Source organism: Coffea arabica, chromosome 2c (assembly GCF_036785885.1).
Source record: "Coffea arabica cultivar ET-39 chromosome 2c, Coffea Arabica ET-39 HiFi, whole genome shotgun sequence".
Lineage (NCBI taxonomy): Eukaryota > Viridiplantae > Streptophyta > Magnoliopsida > Gentianales > Rubiaceae > Coffea > Coffea arabica.
In genome coordinates this window covers 18467302-18494231 of record NC_092312.1, presented here as the reverse complement: position 1 = coordinate 18494231, position 26930 = coordinate 18467302, and the positions used below count along the sequence as shown (strand labels likewise).

General features: G+C 35.3%; 5 protein-coding genes across 13 annotated transcripts; 1 reads left to right on the top strand and 4 right to left on the bottom strand.

The window, feature by feature from the left end:
- Positions 1 to 85: 85 nt before the first annotated feature.
- On the bottom strand, positions 86 to 6727 carry LOC113721960 (protein FIP1-like). 7 transcript variants are annotated; one of them, XM_072074927.1, is made up of 9 exons: positions 4723 to 4854; positions 3674 to 3768; positions 3479 to 3587; positions 3212 to 3261; positions 2541 to 2607; positions 1983 to 2055; positions 1687 to 1742; positions 1215 to 1311; positions 86 to 504 (listed from the first exon to the last, which is right to left on the bottom strand). In XM_072074927.1, exons 2-9 carry the CDS (start codon positions 3749 to 3751, stop codon positions 468 to 470), a joined length of 567 nt encoding a protein of 188 aa, XP_071931028.1. In that variant the 5' UTR covers positions 3752 to 3768; positions 4723 to 4854; the 3' UTR covers positions 86 to 467. The 7 variants fall into 7 exon arrangements, 2 of the variants coding, with proteins under 2 accessions (XP_071931028.1, XP_071931029.1); XM_072074928.1 differs by having other exon boundaries at positions 86 to 497; XR_011839105.1 differs by lacking the exons at positions 86 to 504; positions 1215 to 1311; positions 1687 to 1742 and having other exon boundaries at positions 2020 to 2123; positions 3479 to 3583; positions 3681 to 3768; positions 4723 to 6727.
- On the top strand, positions 6459 to 17438 carry LOC140035155 (uncharacterized). Of its 3 annotated transcripts, none has more exons than XM_072074925.1 (14): positions 6459 to 6591; positions 9225 to 9361; positions 9440 to 9579; positions 9800 to 9945; positions 10192 to 10271; positions 11319 to 11576; positions 12117 to 12227; positions 12370 to 12492; positions 13052 to 13173; positions 13252 to 13321; positions 14126 to 14218; positions 15029 to 15156; positions 16428 to 16569; positions 17157 to 17438. In XM_072074925.1, the coding sequence occupies exons 2-14, from the start codon at positions 9326 to 9328 to the stop codon at positions 17301 to 17303; spliced, it is 1596 nt and encodes a 531-aa protein (XP_071931026.1). In that variant the 5' UTR covers positions 6459 to 6591; positions 9225 to 9325; the 3' UTR covers positions 17304 to 17438. The 3 variants fall into 3 exon arrangements, 2 of the variants coding, with proteins under 2 accessions (XP_071931026.1, XP_071931027.1); XR_011839100.1 differs by lacking the exon at positions 6459 to 6591 and adding an exon at positions 15553 to 15587 and having other exon boundaries at positions 17157 to 17264; XM_072074926.1 differs by lacking the exons at positions 6459 to 6591; positions 9225 to 9361 and adding an exon at positions 9691 to 9718 and having other exon boundaries at positions 9475 to 9579.
- On the bottom strand, positions 17270 to 18499 carry LOC140035156 (EG45-like domain containing protein). The gene is made up of 3 exons (XM_072074929.1): positions 18038 to 18499; positions 17613 to 17898; positions 17270 to 17519 (listed from the first exon to the last, which is right to left on the bottom strand). The coding sequence occupies exons 1-3, from the start codon at positions 18147 to 18149 to the stop codon at positions 17513 to 17515; spliced, it is 405 nt and encodes a 134-aa protein (XP_071931030.1). The 5' UTR covers positions 18150 to 18499; the 3' UTR covers positions 17270 to 17512.
- Positions 18500 to 19962: 1463 nt separating this feature from the next.
- On the bottom strand, positions 19963 to 20634 carry LOC140035535 (agamous-like MADS-box protein AGL62). Its single transcript, XM_072076801.1, has one exon. It carries the CDS (start codon positions 20632 to 20634, stop codon positions 19963 to 19965), a length of 672 nt encoding a protein of 223 aa, XP_071932902.1.
- A 2716-nt stretch (positions 20635 to 23350) lies between these two features.
- Positions 23351 to 24304, bottom strand: LOC140035858 (agamous-like MADS-box protein AGL62). The gene has a single exon (XM_072077245.1). The coding sequence runs from the start codon at positions 24217 to 24219 to the stop codon at positions 23554 to 23556; it is 666 nt and encodes a 221-aa protein (XP_071933346.1). The 5' UTR covers positions 24220 to 24304; the 3' UTR covers positions 23351 to 23553.
- Between the last annotated feature and the right edge of the window lie 2626 nt (positions 24305 to 26930).

Genomic DNA, 26930 nt, shown 5'->3' with positions numbered 1-26930 from the left:
TGCTTTTGGCACGTTACTTATGTCTTCATAAAGAGCCGAAAGATGGAAGAGCATTTATAGAGGAGCAAAATGCTGTGTATAACTGTTTTCACCATAAAACGCTAGTAGTAATTAGGATTAAGACATAAAGAAAAGAAAAGAGACATCCTTATCAGTGTGCTATCCCAAGTACTGATTTTCAGAATACAAAATCTAAAAAAAAAAAAAAAACCAGATGTCCTTATTAGAGTGCATTAAAACCAACCACGTCACAGTTGTACACATTTCAACTTAATTATCAAAACTCTCATCCTAGGAAAGTATTTCAAAAATGCCACTTTCAAACCACAATTGAGCCATCTCAGTCGAGCCCCAAAAAAAATCCAAATCCAGGCAAGCTAATTGGCACAGAAGCAGCATTTGATTTCAATTGAGCACCAAAAATTACTTGCCCATTTTCTGCTTGGGTCTGGAAGCACAATAATGGCCTACTGTTTCAGTACTTTATCTCCATTTATCTGTGATCTTCCAGAGTATTGAATGAGATAAGAGCAATAATCATTCCCAAAATTAAATTGGGATAACAATCATGAAAGCATTTATCTAGATGCTGAGAACATCTTCATAAATGCAAGAATTCATGTAGAAGAGAAGATTGTGAGCACAAATACATCATGATGTCATGGATTTGTTACATAATACTTTGCCTTATAGGCCAGTTGAACATGAAAACTCCTGCTTTACAACAATATACATTCTAGTTTCATCAAGGTAATACAATAATGACAAATAGAAAGCAAACTTTGGATATGCATCTGCAGAAGAATGACCAAGAGGTGGTGAAAAAGAGTGTTGAAGTTTAAGCACACAAATAGACTTGGAACATCTAGTTTAGATAGATTGGTATCCAAAGTGGTCTAATATAACTCAAGCTCATGATTAGCAATTATCAGGAAGTTTCAAATGCCGGCAGTAACAGAACGGTTTCAAGAGAACTGCTGGCAAAAAGTGTAGCAGAGTCATCAGAAGTTCTCAAAATGCGCTATTATGTAGTACAACTTCTGGATAGGGGAGGTACCGGGGGCAGTGGAAGGTTAATTTTATGGTAGTGAAAGCAATCACCTACACTGTGTGGTGACCTACCACATCAGCCTTAAGACATTACAGGAAAGAAAGTAAACTAGCTGAAAAATTGTTCAGAGGCTGAAGCAGTCCGACCATTGTAATATTGTTACCTTAACTCTTCCAGAGAGCTGGATGGTTGAAGTGGAGAATATAATGATTTCAAAACATCAGGTTGAGAATCCAATGCACTGTACTGGTGTACATAACCTGCAGCACAGAAATGTTTATTAAACACTGATGGCACAAGAACCATTGTGGAGCTACTTGTGCTGGCCATTGCAGCATTCATAGTCCAAAACATTACAATGCTTACATATGACTAAAAATTGGAAGCCTGCAGAAAGAAAAATTATAACTGATAGCAAATCAGCTATAGTTGAACCTTATATACTGGACTAGTTAGTGTAGTGCTTGATAGGCAAAAGTAATAAAGTTTTAAGCAAGATGAAGTTGCTATTATATGATAGAATGCATGTCAGTGCAGTCATCAACAAGATCCTAACAAAAGCATCTCGATTTAATTGCCAAAAAAATGTGGAATTTTTAATGACTACATATAACAATTAGCCAGTCAAAACTCACCAATATAGACACTCATGAAGAACGCAGCACAAATTATCTCAGCTAGCATAATAATCCTGCACATTTAATGCTAAGTGATTAAATAGTCAGAAATGAACAGTTTCCCTTGGCAGCAATCATGGATTCCTAGATGCTACATATGCTTCTTGCATTTGGCAAAAGTAACTTTTCACATAAAAAAAAGTGCTTAACATATGCATGTTTGTTTCTTCCAGACAGATTGAAAAAAGAGAGTTTACATTAGTCCAGATGAACCTAGTGAACTTGAGTATGTATTCAAAGAACTAATAGCATACCTAAGTATTGTTGATATGGACAGAAAGCGTATATAAATTTCCCAGACATGGATAAGCAGCATAGCTGCAGTTCCTGCAGTGCATATATCATAGAGATATCTCATTGAAAGCCAAAAAGGTGCTGACTACATTTCAGTATTTCTGTGAAGAATACGAGCAAGGTATTACAAGAGATAAATGGAGGAACATTCAATAAAAGAAGGTTGATCATCATGCAGTAAACAAGGAACTTAAAGAAAAAGAATAATAATTTAAAATGAAAAAGAAAAAGTAGTAATTTAGTAAGATTTCCAGTAATATTTGGATGGAAGACTGGTCAAAAGGCAAAGATGACCTACTTAAGGACTAAAAAATGCTAGGTGAAGATTGAATTCTGAAAATGTCTTCAAACAAAAAGCAAAGAACTGCGTCCAAATGCGAGATAAACACTAGACTATATAGAATGGGACAAACTAATTTGATGTCAAAATGGAGTAAATATTTACTATGATTTCTTCATATTTAGAAATTCTTCAGGTTACAACATCATAGGGCATGAAAATGCAGATACAAACGTACCACATGCTATAACAGCAAAAGGTAGGCGAATAATGTGCTTCAACTTTTGGCTGAAAACGTAGTAACCCTACAAAACACATGCATGCCTTGAATCTAAGCTTCAAAAGCTACAAATTTTAAGCTGGGATAAAATAACAGCAACCAAGAGATCAAGAAAAATACTCATAAACTTGCTAAGTAAAATAACAGCACACATAAATTAGTTCAAGAACATAACTATTACGAACACATGTGCACTCAGAATGTCCTAATGTCCCCATGATTCCACCAATCTCCTCACATCTCGCCTTGTGTGTTGTCTTATACCTAATTCTTTAGTCAATTTATTAGCTCCTCTCTTAGCTTAGACTTCACAAATCCCAAAATTCAATCAAAACTTTGGCTTCCAAATTATTTATGCAGTTGACAATGATGGTTAAGGTTTCCTTCTGAAGTTCTACCTTTAGTTCAAAGAATTATTTACATCTTCCCAAAGTTGGAAGAAAAGAAACATACATACACAAAAGAAAACAAATTAGTACCAAGATGGACTTGAAATCAATTGATAAATAGAAAGGATTATACACATACATACCCCAAATGCATATGAACTCATGTTTATGTATGTGCTTCTGTGTGTGTATGTGTGTCTGTGCGTGTGTGTGAGTGTGTGTATGAGAGAGAGAGAGAACCTGTAACCGTATTTTCTGCACTTGATAGACAAGGTATTGCTGAAATAAACCTGGAAAACACAGTAACAATGATAAACTACAGATCAGGAAGTATTTGAAAAGAAAACTCAAAAAAACTGAGATGAATTATATGACATCTAAATCAAATGAAACTTGAAAGATGAAGCCTGCAAAAAGCAAAGTTAAAATCACCGCCAACTTCCAGGGCAGTTAAGTCATCACATCGAAGAATACATCAAAAAAGGGTAAAGAAGACCAAGCATGTACCTGTGATTACCAAAAGAATGACATCAGAACTACAGAGCAAAGGTGAAATCAGTTCCGGTTGAGGGTGAAAAAACCATGTAGCTCCAGCAGCAATAATAGCATAACCTGCCTAAAATTCAAGAAAATCAGCAGTTCTTGGTACAAACTGAAAATGTAGTAATTAACTTAGTTGACTCCGAAGCAGATAATAGCTACCACTTGCCAGCAAAATACAGTAGAATATACTCCCCAAAATGCTAGTAGGCTTCCGGTGACCAAATAAAGGAGCCTCATGCAGAATGTCAAGGAACCTATGGCAAAATGATTCGCAATAATCCATCACAAATACAGCCAAAACTTTAACATGATGCTTATACATGACAAAAGAAATGTAATCAAACAGAATGTACACTTCCTCGAGCATAGGAATATATAAATAAAGAAAGAACAGTCCAGTTTTATACAACAGCTTAAACAGTTAAGCACGACACCAAAGAGTTAACTTGCTGCACTACTGCTTGGAGATGCTAAGAACAGAATTCTGATTTCCTCATGTTAATATATTAAATGCATGTTCATGAAGGTGGAAATTTTTTTATTGGAAACGTAAGAATTCTCGGACTCTTTTGAGCAATTTAAATATGAAATTCCAGCAATTCTGAAGACCTTATTTGTGCAATGTTTTGTAAAACAAATGACTGAAATTGGGCAGCAGCAAACTAAGCCTAAGCACGGCTAAGCAAAGCAACAATCATTTTTGTTTATTCTAGATATCATTTGGTCCTCCTATCACTTCAGTTAGCATCTGAGGCTCTGAGTTTGATTTAATTCTCGCATAATACGACCTAAACCTAAAATTACAGGACCATAAAGTTTCAAATTCACTTGCTTTGTACTTTATTAGGAGAGTACCAGCAGCAAAAACAATAAAACTTATAACAAAGAAAAAGGAAATAATCCTAGATTAATTATTCTCCCAAGATATTTATTTCTCAAAAAGAATCATTATGTAAACTATCTTAACTATATTATGTAAACTTGTTTTTATTCTTTATCTCTTTCAATTTTCTCAACTGAGAGCTGCCAATGCAGTCTATAGCCCCTTCTTCAGTTTGTCCCAAGAAAAATAGTTTCTTTTCCCTTTTTCTTTTTTTTTTTTGGGAGGGGGGGGGGGGGGGGGGAGACAGGTTGTCATTCTTTTGGTACCATAGATGATACTATATTATGAAATCTTAAATCTATTTTTTGTTTTTTGGAGTGATTACCTAATGGTCTTGGCTTGCAGGTATCTGAGATATTTTCAAATTCCTCCTTCAAGGCATTTGCAGATACCTTGAAGAGTGGGGGAATTGTTAAAGCCTTGTGTGTCCCTTCAGGAGGAAAGACATACTCAAATACTGCTTTGAAGAAAGGTGATATTTACAATGAAGCTATTAAATCTGGAGCAAAGGGTTTGCCTTTCTTAAAGGTGTTAGAAGATGGTGAGAGTGATGTTTGTGATTGTTTGCACATTTCATCGCATTTTGCAGATTATATTGTTCTTAGTGCTTGATGTATATCTTTTAGGGGCAATTGAAGGGATTTCCCCACTGGTATCATGCTTGGACCACACAAAGAAAGACAAGTTACTCAAACACTTATCTGCGGGATCAGGTGATCTCACCTTGTTTGCAGTGGGTCAGCCTGCATCAGTAAATAAAACATTAGATAGGCCGAGGTTGTATGTAGCCCATGATTTGGGCTTGATTGATCCTGTAAGTTTACTGCTTAAAGCTTTTAATTTCATGCAATATACTATTGGATTTAAAAGAAAAAGGAAAGGAAACTTGGATTAATTATTTTTACACATCTCACTTTGTCTGTTTGGTGTCATTTAGTCCAGGCCCTCAATCTTATACAATATATAAGAAGAGGGCATTGACAGCCCGTGTAAATATTTTCTACAATTTTTTTTCGAACTTTCAATTTTATTCTTAGAAAATTAATTTTTTACCCTAAGTCACGTGATCACATTTACCAACATAATCACTCTAAATATTGCAATTACCAAATTATCTATTTTTAATTGAAGAAAAAATTAATTATAAATTGAAGTTTGCTAATGAAAAGTTCTTATAAAATTTATTAATGAAACAATAAAATTTACAAATTCATAAAAAATAATAATGATTTCTAAATTGCACACACAGTGAGTGTGCTTTTTAACACTAATATCAATTATTTAAGATTGGATCGCACACACATATATATATAAATATATGCACGCATAGAGGGGGAGATAAAGAATACTCCCTACTTAAAAATCACTGAAAGACAAAAACAAAAAAAGAGACATCAGTCAACACAATAAAATAAAACACTGCAAGAGCCTAATTTATAGTAATTCATAAGGAACGAACGCTAACAACACTGTGAAAAACCATCAATAAACTAAACAGTAAAAAAAAACTGCTGAAAGCCATGCATATATTAAACTTATCCTGACTTTGCCAACCACAGATCTTCAAACCTGCAGAGAATTTCCGAAGTCATCAGAACCATAAGGAACGATGGAGTTGTTGCAGTATTCAGTCGTCGTCTGATTGAAGAACATATCATCACAACCAACTGCAGTCACGCCGGGATTGATATCACCGCTATTATTTAAGCCCAAATTAGTTGAAGAAGAAGAAGAATTTTTCAACAATATCAAGTCATCGGCTCTCATCAACAGCTTTTTCTTCAACTCTTCCAATGAAGCTTTATACTGTTGAAGGTCCTCCAAACCCATATGCTCAATTGGGTCATCCCACCAAAAACTCCCACCGTTCTCTAACTTCGAACCTTCAATCAATTCCTTTCTTTTTCTCTCGACCTCTAATTCTTTGGACACTTTAGCATAGTGTCGGTTGTGTTGTTGAATCTCATGAGCACCCAATGGGGTTTTCGGATCAGCAACGGATGACGAGGAGGATGATGATGATGATGATGATGCCGATCCCGTGGTATAGCGGTTAATAACAGCGTCAATGTTGGGGTGACCAAAAGCAAAGACGCGCTTGCCCAAAGAATGAACGATGATGGCAACTTCTGCCCCGGTCAAGACGCAAAGTTCACTTGCTTTCTTGAAGAGACCGACTCTTCGCTTGGAGAAGGTTACTTGCCTGTTGCTCAAGTTGTCTATCTTCTTGATCTCGATTTTTTTTCGACCTTGGGTCGTCTTCTTCTTCATCATTATGTTGTTCATTTTCGCCTTTTTTTTTTTTTTTGTCTTTTGGTGGGATTTTGATGAATTAAGGGCTAGCTACATTGCTTTGGCATCCCATCCTATTATTATATAAGGTTCCACATTCCTTAATATTTACCCGTAATTTTGTTTCCTAAAAACGTCAAAGATTTTATTGTGATTCGGTCGATATATTTTCTCCAGTTTCCATTGTTTCACCCTCCTAATTTCCCCTTGATTGATGGATTAAACTTAGAAATGGATGATTTATGTAGAGTAACATCTCTATCTTTTTCTCTCTTTTTTTTCGACAAAATATAAATTAGTGTTAACTCCTCATTGATTGATGGATTAAACTTAGAAATGGACAATTTGTCTAGAATTAACAGCTATTTTCTTCTTTTCCTGGCAAAACATAATTTACTCTCTCACACTGACCAAGAAAATGGCATTGTTGAGAACTATCGATCTAATCATTTCATCAAAATTACAAAAAAAAACAAACGATCAAATTGTTATTTAATGGCATGTGTAGTTAGTTTAAGTAGTTAATGGTTTATTATCTTTTAGCAAAGCGATATACATATTGTTTGGATGAATTCATGCATCAACATATAGAAACATATATACTTCCAAAAATCTAATTATTTCTTCTTCTTTTTTTGGCTAAGTATTTTCTTGCCTAGGTTAAAATTAGAAAAATTTATTTCCTCAGCTTGGTGACAACTAAAGTGTCTCCAAAATGTTCTCAATTCAACTTCGTTAAATAGATCAATAAAAAGGAAACTACTTTTCCAATTATTTCCTTAATCCGTGGGCGGTAATCGAGTATGATTTACATGTATTTAGTATATAGGACTCTTAGTAAACAATTTTTCCAATTATTTCCTTAATCCGTGCCAGGCAAGTGCGATGTAGCTCGGACTCTAGGAATGGAGCTTGTTAAATTCCACTTTCACCCCTCATCCGCTCAAATTGAATGGAAAAAATCAACTCAACTACTTTTTGTGCATTGTATAAGTTGCCTCACCTAATTACGTCCAGGAATTGAACCACAGTGAAGTTATTCTCTACGTTCCGTTTTGTTATTATTATTTTTTTTGGGGGTGAAATGAATGGGGCAGGCTTTGAAACAATTTAAGCAATGACACTTTTGTTTGGGAGGTTTGGTTCCTATAGAATTGAGGCATAGAATTGGAATTGGAAGCCTCAATTCTAATTCTTTTGTTTGGCTTCTAACTTTCCCAAATAATTAGAATTAAATTTCAATTCTACGGGGCTTGAATTCAATGACACTTTATATTGTCATTGTTGCAATATTTTCTATTTATATTGTCATTGTTGGTTGTAATTTTTGCTGAATGTCTCAGCTGGTTTTGGGGCTTTGGCTGGTATTTTGCCAAAAAAAAGGAAGTAATTTGCTTTTTTCTTTAAAACTTTAGTAACAATTAGCTAAATGCACGAAAAAATAAATTATTAAAGGCATAAATTGATTTTTTCCTTTAAATTTTTAGTAAAAATTAGCTAGATGTAAGAAAAAAATTATTATGTAAAAATAAAATAAAAATTTTATGTAAGCAAATGTTTCATGAAAATAATTCTAATTATTGATTTGTCTTTTTCACTACAGAAATGTCCAAACTTATTGACACACTAACTTAAGCCACTGCTCAGTTCTCTTCATATTTCGCATGTCAAAATTTGATTATAGTTTAAAAAGTCTGAAAATTATATAATGAGTCGCAATTTCATGAGCACTAAACCATTATACAGAAAGCCTAACCTCGTGGCTTCATTGAGAAAAATTGCAAGTTTTCTTCTCTATCATTCTTCCTTCCTTTTCACTTTATTGCCCTCTCTTTGTTAGATATATCCCATTCACGAATAAAAGCCAATGTCATACTGTGTGAGTGAGAAATAAGAGCAACTGAAAACTGGACAAAAAGCAGGTCATGTGAGGTTTTTCTCTCATGGATATGGCTGCTCAAAGGATGGCTAGCTAGAGATCTACCATGTGGTCTTACTAGTTAAACCATTCTGCGAAGATTTCCTTTTATATGCTTGATTCCCTGGACAGAGAAATGCTCCAATCTTAACTTGTTAATCTGTGATCTCGGAGAATGCTTCTATGAAGCTTTTATATTGTTCTTTCTGATGCTTGACAAACAGTTTAATATTCTGAATGGAGACCGTTTAGCTTTGGTTGATTATTGAGTGAAGACTGCTTTAGTTGATTAGTGCTTCTCTAGGGAGTCCAAGCTCTCAATCACACAATGTATCTTGTTTTGCTGGGGACTACATTTTACATGGGTTAGGGTCTATGATGCATTAATAAATGGATATTGTACTTTGTAATGGAAAATTACGTCAACCTACTGAGGGCTTTATCTGTATATCCTATTAATTTTTTGTCCCACATGTTTGGCCTATTACAATGATATACCTTCCACGCATGAGGAGGGAGAGTATTATTTAATTCCTCTACTCACATGTGCCTTTGCATTTATTTTCCAAGTTGTTTAGCTGTGAACTCAAATTATCTTTTCAATGGATCTCCTGCAGGGCCACTTGCACAGTATAGGAGTCTTGTTAAGTAAGGGAAGCTGCAGCATGATCCTTACCAGGAAGAGGTTGCTTTTAAACTGGAAAATCTGCTTGGGAGAATGGAGCAATATGAGAAAGATATGGAGGAGTACCATGTAGGCCACAACAGTTTATAGTGGTTAAATAATACTGAAACGCTGTTCCTGGCCTTATGTTATTCCTCATATTCATAGGAAAAGCTTACCAAATGGGAGCAGAAGAGGGAAAACGAACGGCGCAGGCTTTTGATGCAGGAAGCTGAGACCAAACAAGAGGGGGGTGGTATGACATCAATAAGCAAGCAGCGAAATCTTTTCCAAAGATGGATGTCCCGGTAAGGCTATCAATTTTCCCTTGATTTTGTAGCAATACTGAAACTGGATATTTCAATGAATTATACGTTGGTTCATAAAAATCTGAATAGGATTTCCTGTCATTGAACCAGTTGCGAATTCTGTAAAGTTCAGCATGAGGTCCAATTCCTGTATTTTGCTCCCTTCATCAGTCAAAAGAAATATATTTTTTCCCTGCTAGTGATATTTGTCTTCATTCAGGAAGAAACATGAAATTGTAGAGCCAGGAGTAGGGAAATGGGTCTCATATCTTAATCGAGAGAAGAAATTAGATTCACTGGTTGGTCGTCGTCCCACTGCTCCTCCAGCCCCCAGAGGATTGTATCTTTATGGGAACGTTGGAAGTGGTTCGTTCCTGCATCTTGATTATCTGCACTTCCTTGCCAATGCACATTTCTGCACTTAAGATTTCTAGTATGTTACTACATTAAGGCACTAAAAGGATTCAATGATTTCACTTATCTTTTATAAAGTAGACATGCAATCTAACATGAATAGCATGTTAATACACAGCATCTCTCTCTATTAATATTATTCTGGTTGTGGTTTTACTTTTTCACATACCAATTTGAAGAAATTTTTGCATCATTTAGGTAAGACAATGCTTATGGATATGTTTTATGGTGCGACTGAAGGAGTTGTAAAACACCAAAGAAGATTTCACTTTCATGAGGTGACTGCATACTGGTACAGAGTGTGGTGTAATTTCACTATGCCATCTTCTGAATTTTATTATGTGAATTATTTTCCTAAGCAGCTGTTATGCAATTCTACTTGGAAAAAATTAAGTTACAAGTTCTTATTACTTTCTGTTCATTTGCCAGTCTCCACTTTGCTAGCTTTTATTTGGTTCATCATATCTTGTTTCTTCTTGGTTTCTCCTTGTCAATGTTGGATGGGCATATGTAAGCCCTGCTATATCTTCTTTGACTTCTGGCATGTCTTTCTTTTGACTGTAAGGCATTTGGTGAGAGAACCCTAGGCATTCCATAAGATGATAAACCACAAACAAAAGACTTGTAGAGTTTAAGGCAAATGAGATTAAAATGGAGCATATATTGCATTTATTCTAATTATAGCTTCTTTTTGCTTGATGCTTCCTATCAAAGGTATAACAAACTCTCATGGATTCCATATTGAAAGTTCTGTAGTAGGTCTAGTCGTTGCTCTATCCTTGTTTTTCTTGGTAAGAAGCTTAAAACTGATTGATGGACGTAAACAAGACTTTCTGGGTAGGTAGTGCAAGAAGGCAGCAGTTAAAAAGTTGATAACTACTTCTGCAAAAGCAGAAGAAGAATGAATCAAACTTTCAGAATTAGCACATCATGAAGTTGGTACAGGAGGATAGAATCACAGAACTATAGGGAAATATTTAACGTGCCACAGTAGTCAGTGACACCACATTTGCTTTACCTATAATGTTTCTCTACAAACCCATCATGTGTAGATATCAACATTAACAGATGGAGGAGTAGGTTTTATATTAAGACCACTCTGTACCAACTAATGCTTTGGCAAATCAAAAGTACTCACTCCTCATCTGGCTTGAGGAATGTTGACCAACAGGAAGCATGCAGAACACAAATAAAGACACACACACACACACACAATATAAGTTGGTTTGGGCTTAACTTGCTTCAAACCTTAATTTTTGCGGATTTTCATTTTTGTTTCCATAATTATTTTTTTATTGCTCTTTAAAAATGTCTTTTCTCGACAGGCTATGCTGTTAATAAATGAGCACATGCATAAGATATGGAAGGATCAAGTTAAGAATAAAAGTTTGCAGTCAAGTATTTCTAGTTGGATTACTAATCTTCCCTTTGATACAAAAATTAAAGAGTGGTTAGCTGCAGAAGAAAGATATAAGCAAGAGGTGCAGATGAAAAACATCCTTCCTGCTGTAGCTGATAAGTTTCTCACTGAAGCCCATGGAAATCATGCAGGAGCTAGCCTTCTGTGCTTTGATGAAATACAGGTCTGATGATGTAATGTTTCATAGATTTACTTTAGTGGTTCTTCAAGAATTATCTACATCCTTACCTACAGATATCTGTTACTGTCTTCTTTATAAATCCTTTTTTTTGTTAGTTATCTGAGCAAGAATATTAGGTTCAACTGATGTTTGTTACTATAAGTGGGAAGACAGAATATTCAAGTTAGTCATCTACTGTAATAAAATGTTTGAGTTCTACCCTTGTAGAATTCCTAAGTACAAACATGAATAACAGACCCTGTTAAAGAAATCTAATTTGCAACATGACTAAGTGTTATGTTATTGTACTACTACATCTAACGTGATTCATTTTGTAGATCAGTTTACTGCTACTTGAACTGGATATTGGAATTATATTATGAAGCGGGTTTTGTTTTACCTTATATTATTTTCTGCAAATGAGTGGGGCATAATTTTTCTTTGAATGATTAAGTTATATTCTTTATTTCGTGCAAATTTCTGAGTCGGATTGAAATTTTGGAGACGGAATCTTTAAATTTAATATCTTACTTGCTCTTGCAGACAGTTGATGTTTTTGCAATCGTAGCATTATCTGGAATTCTAAGTAGATTGTTAAGCAATGGAACAATTCTTGTTGCCACCAGTAATCGTGCACCGAGAGACCTGAATCAGGTGTCTTTATACTAAATAAATTTATGTTTTTATGCTTCCTTTGGTGTTCTATCCAGGACTCTGTGACATGCTATGCATGGGACTTTGAACATATATTGCACCCCATATAAAATGTTCCTGCAACTTCTCTCCTTCCTTTCAGGATGGTATGCAAAAGGAAATCTTCCAAAAGCTTGTAGCAAAATTGGATGAACAATGTGATAACTGTCTAATAGGAAGTGAAATTGACTATCGCCGTCTTATAGCAAAAAGATCTATTGATCAGGTGAGCATGAAGGCAAATCAATTATCTTTTCCATGTGTTTCTGTTTTTATGACTTTTAGTTGTGAAAGATGTGATGGCCACATCCTTAATTACCATACATGCAGATGTACGAGTATTGTACAGAACCTTAATGATTGACAAAGAGAGCAATAAAAAGAACAAGCTTGAAAATTTAAGCACATTTGAAGGTGTATCCTGGAGATAGCTCTGAATAATGAATGGTTTGCTAAACAAGAATGTGGTATTACATTGCAATAAGATTCAGTTTCTTTTTGTCTAAATTCTTTAATTGGTCCATTCAGCTGTAGGAATATTCACACTCGTAACATTTCTAAAGATTCTCCTGGCAAAAAGATGAACTTGAGTCTTAGTTGGTGTGGTTGAGATATATATTTTTGTTTCTTTCTGAACTTAATTGAATTTTCTATATTCTACTTCAGTCTCATCGTCTTCGTTGCTCCAATATATTGGTTATCTGTTAGTCATAGAATAAGTCCAACCTGTACTTAGATGTTGTTTTTGGGGTTAAGTGCATCTCCATTTTCCTATGTCTATTCAGGTTCATTATTTTTGGCCACTGAATAGTATCAAAACAGAGGAATTTGAGATTATGTGGGACAAGCTTACAAGACTATCTGGGGGAATAATCACTTCAAAGGCAATTCGAGTGATGTTTGGGAGGTACTCTTCAATCTATCTGCGTCCATTTTACTGATATATCTCACTCAGCTTTTGATATTACATTTTTTTCGCAATCAGAACATTGGAGGTTCGCCTAAGCTGTAACGGTTTGGCACGTTTCACATTTGAGTACCTATGCGGTCGACCGGTAAATTGCTTCATTTTGGGTAAAAGTATCTTTTATATTGTTGTGCTATTTAAATTAATACCATCTAAATCATTCTTTCTTCAAAATAATTTATAAGCTGAAACCTGCCTATAATGATTTAGGATTGTTTAAATGATGGTACTGTAAATAGAAAAGCTCGAAATATTTAGATTGTGGTTTAGTGTTTTTTTATAGTATCACTAATTCAAAGCTAGTCTATCTTTTTTCTCTCTCTTTTGGCGCTCTGTTCATGCTGGAACAATTTCTATTGTGTGTATGCTGATGCATATTTAGTATCATTCATTATCTGAAAACATTCGAAAACAGAAGCAATATCTGGTCGATTTTACGACTAAAGACTGTTAAACTTGCTTTGACTCTTTCTAAGATTTGTGCCTCGTATATTTTTGCACATCTTTAAATTGAAATCCTTCCTTCCATCTTGTAATGTACTTTTGCAAACAAAAGGAAGGAAACTTGATGAAACAAATGAAAATAGCTAGGTCCATGTCTAGATCAATATTCAAAGAGTTCATACTGTCATATTATTGGATATTACTACAAAGAAAAGTACTTTGGTGGAAAAATATGAGTATTCCTTCCTAAAAAATATCTTCCAAGTCTCAGATGATTCTTACTGTTTGTGAGTGTATACTAAAGCTATCAATTCCTGTCCCTGATAGATGAACCAACCACTCAGTGACATCTGCACTGCATTTTAATTTAATTTTTTGATGCTTGACCTTGTTGCACGTCCCCCTTTACCTTCTTTTTCCTGTTTGATCCCATTAGCAATTATTGCAGGTTGGAGCCGCAGATTATATTTCTGTAGCTAAAAATTACCACATGATCTTTATCTCAGACATCCCTACTATGAGCATGCGAATTCGTGATAAGGTACCAAGGCTGCTTAAGTGAATGCTATTTCCTTCAGTACATCAGTATCAATTCCTACAGCATTTTTGTGCATGCAAGTTTTTGTGATTTACATCAGGCTTTAAATGAATAGATATGCTTCTTATCGCCCATGCTGTTCACTTGACATTCTTCTTTTTCCTTCTTTCAGTTTAATGTAAGGAGAAATTGCCTATTTTTCACTTTAGTCTTTCTTTTCTTATTTTACCTATTACATCAAGGGGGAAGGGAGCTTTTGAAGGTCGAACAGGTTCCCTTAAAATGTCATCTCAAGGGAAAATCATACTTGTCTCAAGGTTTATGATAAACTTACTTCGAAACTTACCAGCCACCATTAGTAGTATACAATAAGATACAGCTTCTAGATTCCTGATTGCTATGCGCTTAGCTTGAGTTTGAACATGTTCCATGGATCATGGTGGCTTATTCAGTCTCATGGATGGGTTTCTGAAGTATAGTCGCCCTCAGTGTATTTAGGGATCATAGTTTTCAGCATACTAAAATATGGTGCCATTTTAGTGAAACAATTTAAGGCACCTTTTAAGGACAACAGTTTACAAGCTACCTAATAGATTGCTCTATATGCTTGCAAGGTGCTTGTGCAGTTTATCAGGTTATCCTGTTTTTCTTGGATAAGACTGACCAATGTGTGAGCATTCTAAAGCTTCCAATGATTATCTTATCTTTGGAAAGCTAAGACAAACTGATAGACTGACAGTCTAATAAACAGATTGATATTGCTTCTGTATGATTACCAGCTACAATTACCGATACTGGGTTTCTCGCTTCCAGGCTCGGAGATTTATAACTCTCATTGATGAACTTTACAATCACCATTGCTGCCTATACTGTTCTGCTGCTTCTTCAATAGATGACCTATTTCAAGGAACTGAAGAGGGTACACTTTTTGACTTGGAGAGGTGAGGAAATCATTTGATCATTCTTCTTTTGTGAGTTTCTTGACACATTGGTCCATGGATGACCCCCACACCCTTTGGCTTTGCTTAGTTAGCTCTTTCATCTATTGACACGCATGAGTTTCATCAGAAATTATTTTACACTACCTAGCATACTTGCAACATGTCATCAATTCATTATAGATCAATGTTATATAACAAAGTATTCCCTAAAAGTATCAAAATTCTATTATGAGAAGTTTCCTAGAGCCATGGAGGTTTTTTTTTCATTTTTTTTAATTATATCTGTTTTCTGCTTCTTTTCTCCTGAGCAGAGCCAAGTTCTTTCATTAGCTAGGGTTTTATTGTACCATTTTGACATTGTTTCTCATGATGCAAGTTTTATGTGTCAATTTTCAGTGAAAAATGTGCGCTGTGCTTTACCTCTGCTTACGGTGTGCCCTATTTTCATTTTTGTTTTTCCTATATTCTGACAGTTCAGTTTTATGTTGCCCTGTACGTCTTTATTTTTTCTTTTTATGACTTAGTGTGCTTTTGGCCTAATATCTCATAATGTAAATTAACTATGATTCGTCAAGGACAATCCTAAAGCATTAATATACATTAGAGAGAGAGAGAGAGAGAGAGAGATGATTTACTTGCTGCGATTTCAATGAATAATTGATTTTAGTAGAATAGATTGTTATGTTAGTAATACTTATGAAAGGATTCGAGGATTAAAAGACCAAATATGTCGTCCTTGTATGCAGACGTGATATTTCCCTCCAGAAAATGAATCATAACATTTTCATTAACAGAGTGATGTGATAAATTGATCAATTCAAATTTAGGCACAAATAATTGTCTCTTTTTAATGCAAAAGACATAGTTTTATATTACACATTGCTTCCCAAATGGCAATGTCATCTAAACCTGCTATTAAGAAATCTAAGGGTATGCACTAGGTTGGTAGCATGATATCAGGATTGGCAGTAAAATGGATATAGTGAATTTACTGTTTTAAAAGAGTATGGAAGTGACTTTTGGCATAGACATTACTTCTCTTTTATGTCTGGTGACTGATGATCAAGTTTCTGGTCAAGTACATTCTCAGTGAGAAAATCGAATCAAATATGAATGGATAACATTCGTAAGGCCAGTCTTTGACCCGTCTAGAGTTGCTGGAAAACTTTAAAGTTTAAGCAATATGCCATCTACATCACCTGTCTTTTAGCTTCAACTTCTGTCTTTGGTTATAAAGACTACATTGGTTCATTTCTGCTCTCCTTTTCCAGCTTCCAATTTGAAACAGAGACTGAAGGTGCCAAACTGCGACGAGATGTTCTAGCAGAGGGCACAGTTAGTTCTGGTGGTACACCAACTGGAATTACTTCCATGCTATCTGGTCAAGAGGAGATGTTTGCATTTCGCCGAGCTGTAAGTCATTTTTTGCGTGATTGTCAATTTTTGCCGTCTTTTATCATGAATGTTCTACATTTTTTCTGTCAAGTCATAGGAAATGCTGTTTCTAAGTCCATAGTTTAGCATGTTAAACCTTCTCATAGAAGGTTATTGCAATTTCCCTGAAGGGTTAATCGCAGTAAAACCCCATCAGGTTTAGCATGCTTTGCATGTTAGTCTTAAAGTTACTTTCTCCCACTTTACTCCTTGAGTTGGTTTTGTAACACTTAACCCACTATTGCCATTGATGAAAACAAGTTTGTCGTCAAAACAACTAAGACTTGTACCCCTAGCAACATTCAGATAGTGTCCCATGCTGCACCCAATAATACCTGCTTCATTAGACTAGCAGAAGAAATTGTCATGCTGCCATAATAAGATGAATCTGGTGGATTCATTAACTCAGTTCTTGACTGGTGTATTCGCCATGGCCTAAGATTTGCTATCAGGAATAATCTGTTAATATCTTTTGTTCTATCTTTGTTATCTGGTAAGTTGTGGTTGTGATTGTGGCCTCTATATACTGTACATTAGGGCATGAACTAAAAGGCTGGTACATGCAGGTTTCCCGCTTGATTGAGATGCAAACACCTTTATACCTGGAAGGTGTCCGCCATCTTCATCCGTATTTCCAGAATCAAAAGGAAAGCTTTGGTACTCTTAATGCAAAAGCAACTCAATTTCGGGAACCATCTCTTGAAATCATTTGATGTGTACATCACGTCGAAACTTTTAGTACATTTTTTGTGCTCGTTTGCCATCATTTAATAGGATATACCGATAACAAAGGGAAATGAATTTTTAAACAACATTTTGCTATCTAGTTCTGTTCCTATTTCCAAGGATGCCCTTTTCCTCTTGATCTTCAGCCCGTAAAATTACACGTATATATATATATATATGGAAGTCAAATCCCTCTTCATATCCTGCAAAAGGTGTGACGTAAAATATTAAGCAATGGAGCAACCGAAGAACATAGTGAAGATAATAAGCTGGAGACAAGGAAGAAGTGTAAGTACTGGATGTATTCAATGTTGATTTTGGCATCAGGGTTGCGGGAGATAGCTGCAAAAGCATCACTAGACAAAACAATGGTGGAAGGGCATGGGCGTCTTGGGCAGAAATCCACCACCCTAACGTCGATGGTGGTGCCAATATCTCTGCATGGCTTGTTGCTGCCGCTCAAGCATCTTAATCTGTAGCGTCTGCCGCATGCAGCCCCGTTATCCCACAGCCCTTCACTCACAGCAACGAACAGATTTCCTGCTGGAAACTGATCATTTCTGTTTCCCCCGCACTTGGTGGCTGCACGAGTTAAATTTAGAGTAAATTTTATAATCAAATTCCATATCCTTCCTAATACGATTCTCAAACAACTGAAAAAACAAAAAAGCTGCTGCTAAATAATGATATAGAAACTTCTGAGAAATCAAATGTTGCTCACGGGTATATGGAGGATTGTAAGAAGTGGCAGTGCCAATGTGTCCAAGGACTAAGTTTATTTTAGCCAGACTGAATATGCTGATTAAGACAAATTTGAAGCGTAGGAGATCCATGATTATGGCTGTGGACTTTACTTCTGCCTAGGTAGGGTAGCTTGATTCTCGACTTCGGATGTGGGGGAAATGTGCCTAATTTACCTCAAATTTATACTAGCTGTAGATAAAATCAGCCCGAGGTTTCAAACTGATCTCTAAACCGTCCCCTTTATTTTTTTATTAAGGTATTTGAATGTGGATAGCTACTAAGAAAAGTTGCCAATATCTAAGCTGCAAGCAGCACGAGTACTTTTGGTTGGGAATCAATGGCAATTGCAGTCCACGTTGACAATGGATGGTGAAATGAATTCAGCTTGTTGACGATGAGAGGAGGGGTTGAGCATATGGTTTCCTGCGTCATGCACAATCTTTCCACTTTCCCCTAGAAATGTTTTGTTTTTTACAAACATGGTACGCTATCAAACTACCATCAATCACATTGTTCATAATCAAATAGGGTTTTGGAAATTTAGCACATGTCACTAAAGAAATACATTAGTAGGTTTCAAGAAACTTCATATATATATATATATAAATCCTCTACCCACTCTTATAAAACATGTCATCAAAGGAATCACAATCGTGTTGGTAACATGGTTCAAAGTCGCCGTCGCAGTTGCGGTCGCGGCCCAAACTGTTCCACATCTGTCTCGACGCATCGACCGCGGTCTCAGCGAAACGCAAATTTTTAAAATATTTAATATTTTAAAAATTGTAAAAAATATGATAAACAAAAATAATTAAAAATTAGTAAAAATAATAAAAATTCAAATTGATTTGGGATGATTCGGAGTGACTCGGGACGATTCGACCGTTTCTATCCATTTCGAAGACGTCTTGGTTGAGTTTTCGGTGATTCGGCCAAGTTCTCGACAATTCATTATCTCGGAACCATCTCATCCTGGTATCGGATCGGAAAGCCCATTTCTGGTGACGACTCAGCCAAGTCTTTGAACCATTGTTGGTACACTAACTAAGGTCTCTGTTAGGAAGAGTACAATGTTCATGTTTTCTCTCGGTTACATGTTTACAACATGAAAAATAACTCAACTGTCAAATATTATAGCTGATAGCTCTAAGTGATGTGAAGGCTGTGCTACGGAATTCAACTAACATAACATGTAAGATGTCCAAAGTAAAAGTCCACGGACCGCCACTAATGGACGACTAGCCTGCCCTGGAAATCAAAAGACAAATTCCCTTTGTTTAGTTAGCCTCGTCAATTAAGGATCCCACTGAAGGTGAGGGTGAAGCTGCAAAGGTCATTTATCTAATGAAATTGATGAAGTTATCTTTTTCATTAATTCAGTTCAGATCAAAGGTCCAAAGTAGGTGCAAGAATCGCTAGGGGTATCATGCAGCTCGGTTGATTGTTGGAGATGTTTCACTGCTTTTAATCCTAATTAGAAGCCAAATTGTTTGTTTGAATAGTAGTTGTTTGGGAAAAACTTTATTGGGGATTTTTAACACAATTTTTTCTCACCACCTTTATTATTTTTTGAGCTACTTTTTTTATCTCATGAATATCTAATGAATTCTTCTCTCACGCAAATAAAGAATTTGAAATTCCATACCAATTCTATGCATTTTCCAAACGAAAGAATTGCAATGACTTGGAATTCCAATTTTATAGAATTCGAATTCTAATTCAATTTCAATTCTATAGTACCAAACGCACCCTTTATGAGATTAAACTATTTATAGTAGATTGATGGAGGAATCATCAGAGAAGAGCAATGACATAATTATTGACAGTTTAGACTAGCGAGGCACTAGCTTGATGCACCAAAGTCAAATCGGAAAAACGAGATAAGTTTATACCGAATAGGCTTCAAAATCCTCCATTATCATATCCAAAGTTGAAGATATTAGGATGGACCGAACCCACGCTGACCCCGGTTGGTTTGCTCTCATATTGATGATACAATCCCGCAGCAGCACAATTGTTTAGTGTAAAAAATGAAGAATTGTTGTAATTAGCCTCAGCCGCCACCTTGCTAGCATGACTCGTCACACTGTTTTTCATGTTTTCCAGTGAATCTCTTAGTTGTTCAAGTTCGTGTAATCCAAGTTCATTAACAGGGGATTCCCACCAATAATGATTTTGGCTGGCTTTTCTCATGAGATCAAATGCCTCGCCTCTTTTCTTCTCAACTTCTAATTCACTGAGAATTTGAGTGAGCTGCAAGTTGAGCTCCCGGACACTACTGGCATTCCTGTGAGCCCCAACGAGGTGGAGTGCACTCGAGTTTGGCTGAGGATTTCTGCATCGCGCAATGAATTTATCGATTATGTAATCGACACTAGGATGGCCAAAAGAAAATACTTTTCCCGCTGGGGAAAAAACTATAATGGCTAATTCAACGCCACAGAGAGTGCTGAGTTCGTGCGCCTTCTTATAGAGTCCCGAACGGCGTTTTGAAAATGTAACTTGGAGATGATTCTTGATCTCAATTTTTGCAATTTTGATCTTTTGGCGACCCATGCTAGGTTTCTTTGCCATGATCTTCTTCTGAATACAAGAGGGAGAGAGGTTTTTTAGGTTAGGTTTGGTGGTTCTATGAAGAGTTATGGATAAAGTGGAGAAGCAACAATTTAAAGGGCCTCAAGTTTACTCTTGAATCTGGATAGATTGATTGTAATTTGTGCTAGCTAGTATATGTAATCATTAGGCATAATTACCCTTGATTTGGGAGTTTAAAAAAATCTTAGATCTTAATGCTATGATGGTGTGACATAAATCTTCTCTTAGTTGGCATTACAAGGTGAAGTATCAGTTATTATTGCAAGCCAAAGTCAACTCATATATATGTGTTTCTCTACTCATTTTGGGTATGAATTGATGATCAATTGGCACTCACACTCACTCTGTAGGCATTTGTTAGAGCACAGAAAGTGCTTTTGGCACGTTACTTATGTCTTCATAAAGAGCCGAAAGATGGAAGAGCATTTATAGAGGAGCAAAATGCTGTGTATAACTGTTTTTACCATAAAACGCTAGTAGTAATTAGGATAAGAAGTGAATCATAACGTAAGTGAATTGGCAGCAGCTTCACTTCACATGCCCTATATGCTAAGAACTAAGAGGGCAAATGGGTAAATAGGAATTGTGGCTTTTTTTTTTGTCAAAAAGGAATTGTAGCTATTTACCTCCTGCTATTAATTAATAATTACAGGGATTTTGTTAACAAGTGAAGAAATCGGTGAAAAAAAGTAAAACCTTAAAATTTAGGAAATAAAGCTAAGATGCAAAAGCTACCACGAATCAAAAAATTTAAGAAGATGCCAAATTGATAATTAGTCACACGTTCTTACTTGAAAGTGATTAGAAAACACTTGGTAAGAAATCTTCCAAAGATTCAAATATAGTATGATATATGCCAGCTATTAACGGAAAGCCATACAATAATCTGACAACCTTCAACTAGTTATCATCATTGTCTTTAAAGTAACAAAGGGTCATCAAAGCAAGAATTCTATCGTCATATCTGGATCAATAGTACTTTCTAAGGTTTTTGTTGTAGGTCAGTATCATACAGTTATGACAAGCTAAAAACCCCAGTAAACCTTATTCGCTGAACTTTGATCTCAAGGCCCATGGATTAAATCCGCCCAACTTTTCTCTACCTATTTAGCTAATATCCTATTGATTATCATTGTGAACTCTCCATGGTTCAAAACACTATACAATCATCGTCTATTCCTTTTGTTTTTACTCTTCTTCTTCTTTTGTACTACAAGGGGAAACATCGTTTGTCTATCGGTATTGTAAAAGGAACTAACGTGTACACGTGCAAGTATGAGAAAACCAACATAAGAAACAGGAACAACATGCTATTCATTTTTTTTTCAGTAATTCATTCAAATATTGGACGAAAATTTACTCATTATGATCAAACATTTTGCACAAGAATGGTGAATTTTATTGTAAAGGACGTTTCGTCCAATCAAAATGAAACCTAAATGCTTTTCATTTGTAGCGATGCACTTTCGAACCGTGATCCTAAACAACTTAGTATAGTGTCAATCAGGCATCAAAACCACGAATTGGGATTCTGTGATGTTGGCAGAAGACTTTTAAAGGTTTTAATTGTGGGGATCGACCAGGCAAGGCTAGAGCTTATCTTGATTGTTGATTTAAAATTTATTTAAATTTCAAATTAATAGCTGAGATTAGTTCGAACCAACTCGGTCGAACCAACTGTTAAATGTATTATGCAAGTGTTCCTGCAACTATTAGAATTGTTAATGGAGTCGAATTAGTCTGAGTCTGACCCATTCGGTTAAAAAAAAAATACCGTTCGATTTTATCTTTAATCGGACTTGACAGATTTTGACCCTGAATATTAAACTCGAATTAAATATGAGCTAATTTAGGATCTTACTAGGTTAAACCTCTGACTTTGAAACGTTTATACAAGTGTGAGTTGAATTTGAATCTTTTAACGAAATCCAAACCTAAAAGCACCATTTAATTTGTGAGTAAAGTTTGGACTTATCAAAACCCTATTCAAAAAACTCGACTAATAGCCCTAGCAATCGCGAAGAATTTAGATCCTCAAAACAAGTACTAAACTTTATAAAAATTGTTATAAATGTGAATACCTAGCATCAAGATGAGTACATTAATCCGAGAGAGGAGGGAGGGGGAAGGGATGTGATAGATGATAAGGCAGAAAGGAGTTGTGAGAGATCCAAAGTTCAAGACATTCCACTTATAAAAAAAAAAGTCCAAAAAAAAAAAAAGATGAGTACATTAACAAATTGAATGCGTTGTTTAAGAATTCTTTCTGGAAACTATTTTTAAACATTTTTTTGGGGAAAATTTTCACATGTATAGGTTGTTTGATGTTTCACCGAAATGGACGAAGGAAGCTAAGAATTACAAAGCCGTTCTGCCTTCGGTATCGAAAAGCATTAGTTTGGATAGATTTTTAATTTTTAATTTTAGCCTCTCGATATTTACCTAGTATACCTACTGAAAAACCCTATTATACTGGTGTGAAGAGATATTAGGGGAAAAAAAGTCCAAACTAAGTCATGCAATTCTTTAACGCTATTATTATTATTATTTCACATCTTTGTTTGACAGTTTCATCGCATGCGGCAGTCTAGAAGATTAAAGCCAGAAAAAAAGTTTCTTATGTTTTTTCTTTTTACTTTACAATCATCTCCTATTGGTTTCTTTCCTTGATTCCAAATACGGGATAGATTGGTAATACATCGAAAAAGAAAACTTTATCCCATTTTTACTGTTTTGGCATAAAAGGCTTCTTGTACAACATCAACAAAAATACACAGGAATAAAGTAGATAAGATTAATACCCAGACTTACTTATACGGTACAATACAGACACCCAAATATGATTCAACAGAACAAAATACTACTACAATAGATCAGACCAATTTCTGGATATATGATTTAGAAAAATCCACGACCATATCCAAGTGCAAACCCATGAGGAGTCATAGAAAGTCCCAGACCAGGAGGAGGAACCTTAGCGTCAATGTTAATTGGACCAACATGGCCTCCTCCCTTGGAACTCGATGACCCAAGAAACGCAGTCGCGTTGGAAGCCTCCACCATCAACTTCTCTGCCTGATTGGCCACATTCTTCTTCAGCTCCTCCATGGCCGCCTTTAGTTGCTTCAGTTCTTGAAGTCCAAGATCATTAACCGGAGCCTCCCACCAGCATCTTCCTTGACTCGCTGTCCTCAGTTTGATCAGCTCCTCACCACGCTTTCTCTCAGCGTCTAACTGATTAAGCATTTCAGTCAATTGCATGTTGAGTTCGCGAATGCTCGCTGCCCTGTGTGCCTCAACAATTTGCGAACTGCTCGAACTCGGGCCAGCTTTTCCGGTTACGAAACGATCGATGATGGAGTAAAGGCAAGGATGGCCATAGGAGAAAACCTTTTTCCCTGGGGAGAAAACGATTATTGCAATTTCAGCACCACAAAGTGTGTGGAGTTCATAAGCCTTCTTGAAAAGGCCAGAGCGGCGCTTTGAGAAAGTAACAAGTAAGTTGCTTTCTTTTGACATTCTTGTCATTTCAATCTTTTGCCTACCCTTGCTCTTTCTTGCCATTGTTTAAGCAGGAATTATGTTCCAATGGGAGGAATGTGGCTGGGGATTTAAAGGGTGTGTTCATTTTCCTAGAAGTTTCTGCCACATCGTTGTAGATTTTTGCTACCATTTAGGATATGACTATTAACTTCTTGTTACCTTTTAAGCCAAGACTGTTAACTTGTTCTTACCTTTTGGTCACATTCACAGCCTAATCCAGAATAGACAAAAAAGAAAAAAAAGAGTAAGCAATTAAAAGGCATGTAACACTTGAATGGTAAATGCTGATATATAGATAAGAACTTACAAAATAGTAGTAATTATTATTGCATAAGATTTTTTTTTTGGGCGATTCTAATCTCAATGTGAAAATACTGGATACATAAAAGGAATGATATGTAAATTTCCAAAACCCCAAAAAAAAAAAAAAAGTAATACGACATGCCACTACATTGTAATCACAAGAATGTAAAATAATTTTTTGTTACTTTGTCAAGTACTCATGTCAATTAAGGTAATAAGCGATCGGACCGTTATTTGAAAAAAGAACACTCGTTTCGACGTAATATTGAGCGGGCAAACACCATGCACATGTAACTTTTTCCAAATGAAATAAAATAAAAGCATGCCATAGTTTATAATTAATGTTATTATCTTCTCAGTTATGATACAAATTTATTACTAATAATAATAATAATTAAGACTGCTTACAAGATTTTTGAAGATTTTGATTTCTTCTTAATATACTTACCTTAGCTTAGTATTTAGTAGCAGCTTATATCAGAGACGTAGTAAATATCATCAATTATTTATGGAAATATGCATTGATAATTACTATTCTTATTATTAGTCATTGCGAAATATTAAAGGTTAAGAAGCCATTAATAATGTTACAGATTTCAATGTTTTCAACTCGTTTCCAATGTGTACTTATATATCCTGAGCTAATACAACTCTTGCCCGCTTATGTAGCCTTGTTTAATCATATGCCATAATTAGTTTCTAAGCGTTTGCATGCACGTTGCAGACCACGTCAAATGATGGCCTGTGCGCCCGACCAATGAAATCGCTCCACTTTACTGATAGCAACAGCTGTGTTCGTTAGACAAAAAAAAAAAAAAAAAAAGGAAAAAAACAGCTGCTGTGACTTGAGACCAAAGAATTGTATGAATATGCTCGTAAATTCCAATTCATTTTAGGCTTAATTACATTTACCTCCCCTGAAGTCGGGCCAAAACACCAAATAAGCTCTATAGCTTGACCAAATTATAATTATACCCTTACAATGGATGGTGTCTAAACCCCTGTTAACTGAGATACTGAAATGATAAAAATGCCCTTATTCCTACAATTTGCAAATTTTAACTAATCCTTGTCAAAAAAGCAAAGAGAGAGAGAGAGAGAGAGAAGAAAAGATAGGAAGAAAGGAAGAGAATACAATCTAAACATAATAATTTTTGCATTCCAAAGAGAAGTTAATGAATAAATTAGAAGAAGTAAAGAAACAAAAATAACGAAAAACAATTTCTTAATAACATGCATACAGGACATAACAAACCAACATAAAGGAAAATGATGTAAGTAAACATAAAGGGTAGGAAAGAGAAAAGGTAACTAAATAGGTTGGTGAAAGGAAATTGAGGAAATATGGAAAAGAAAAAGAGTGTAGTATGTTTTTCTATTCCACTAACTTGTTTTTGTTCTTCAATTATTCGATCGGACTTCCCCTTGCTTCATTAATATCCCTGCTACTGCTGCATTACTGTAACTTCAGCTCTAAATCTTCTTTTTATGAAAAATTCGAAACTCTATTCTTTCTCCAAAACCACCATCCAGGCTTCATTAACTCTCTCCTTTTGTGCACCAAATTTGATGAGCCATTTCCCTTTTACAATTACCTTCATTTCTTTCTTGATTCTCTTTTATTCCAATCACAAATATTCAGGCTCAAACAAATATAGTAGGGCCTACACAAAGCATACATTTTTATTTTTTTTTGACGATTTGGTACACATCCAACTTAATTTTATAACACTTTAAGAGCTCGTAATTGTTGCATTTGGATTTAATTTTTGCTGTGTTAATGAAAAGGATATACTGATGTATGGATGGATGTTCATGGGATTCATGTTTGTATTTTGATTGTGAATTCATGATTATCGAATTTGGCAGCAGCCAACTTGGTGGACTTTTGCAAATTACGTAGATTCCGGTAGAAGGAAATGAGGAATTTATGGTTTCAAGGGCATTTTAGGATTTCTAGCATAAGACGATGTTGATAACATTAATGACGAGAGGACCAATAATGTTAGTAAAATAATTAACTCACATCAAAAAGTGTCTTTATTATATTTGTTTACCACAAAGAGGGTTATCTATAACTTTGTAGAATTATAGAGTTTATTTGGCAATTTGGTTAAACCTCAAAGGAGCTAAAGGAAAATATAACTAACTTTCCTTTACTCTTCCATATTTTTCTTTACCAACAAATACTACCTTAATTTTCTGCACATTGCATCCAAATTTACAGGACTTTAAAGGAAAAATATTTGATTACCACAATATTTTCAATAAGTATAATTAACTACTTATTTTATCTACAAATTTTTCTTGTCAAACAAATATACGCAAGGAAGTTATTTTAACTCACTTGATTTTCCTACGTAACTTGGCCCAACTTTGTTTCATTTTAAAATAGATCGAGCGTACATGCCCAACCCCAATCACGTTAT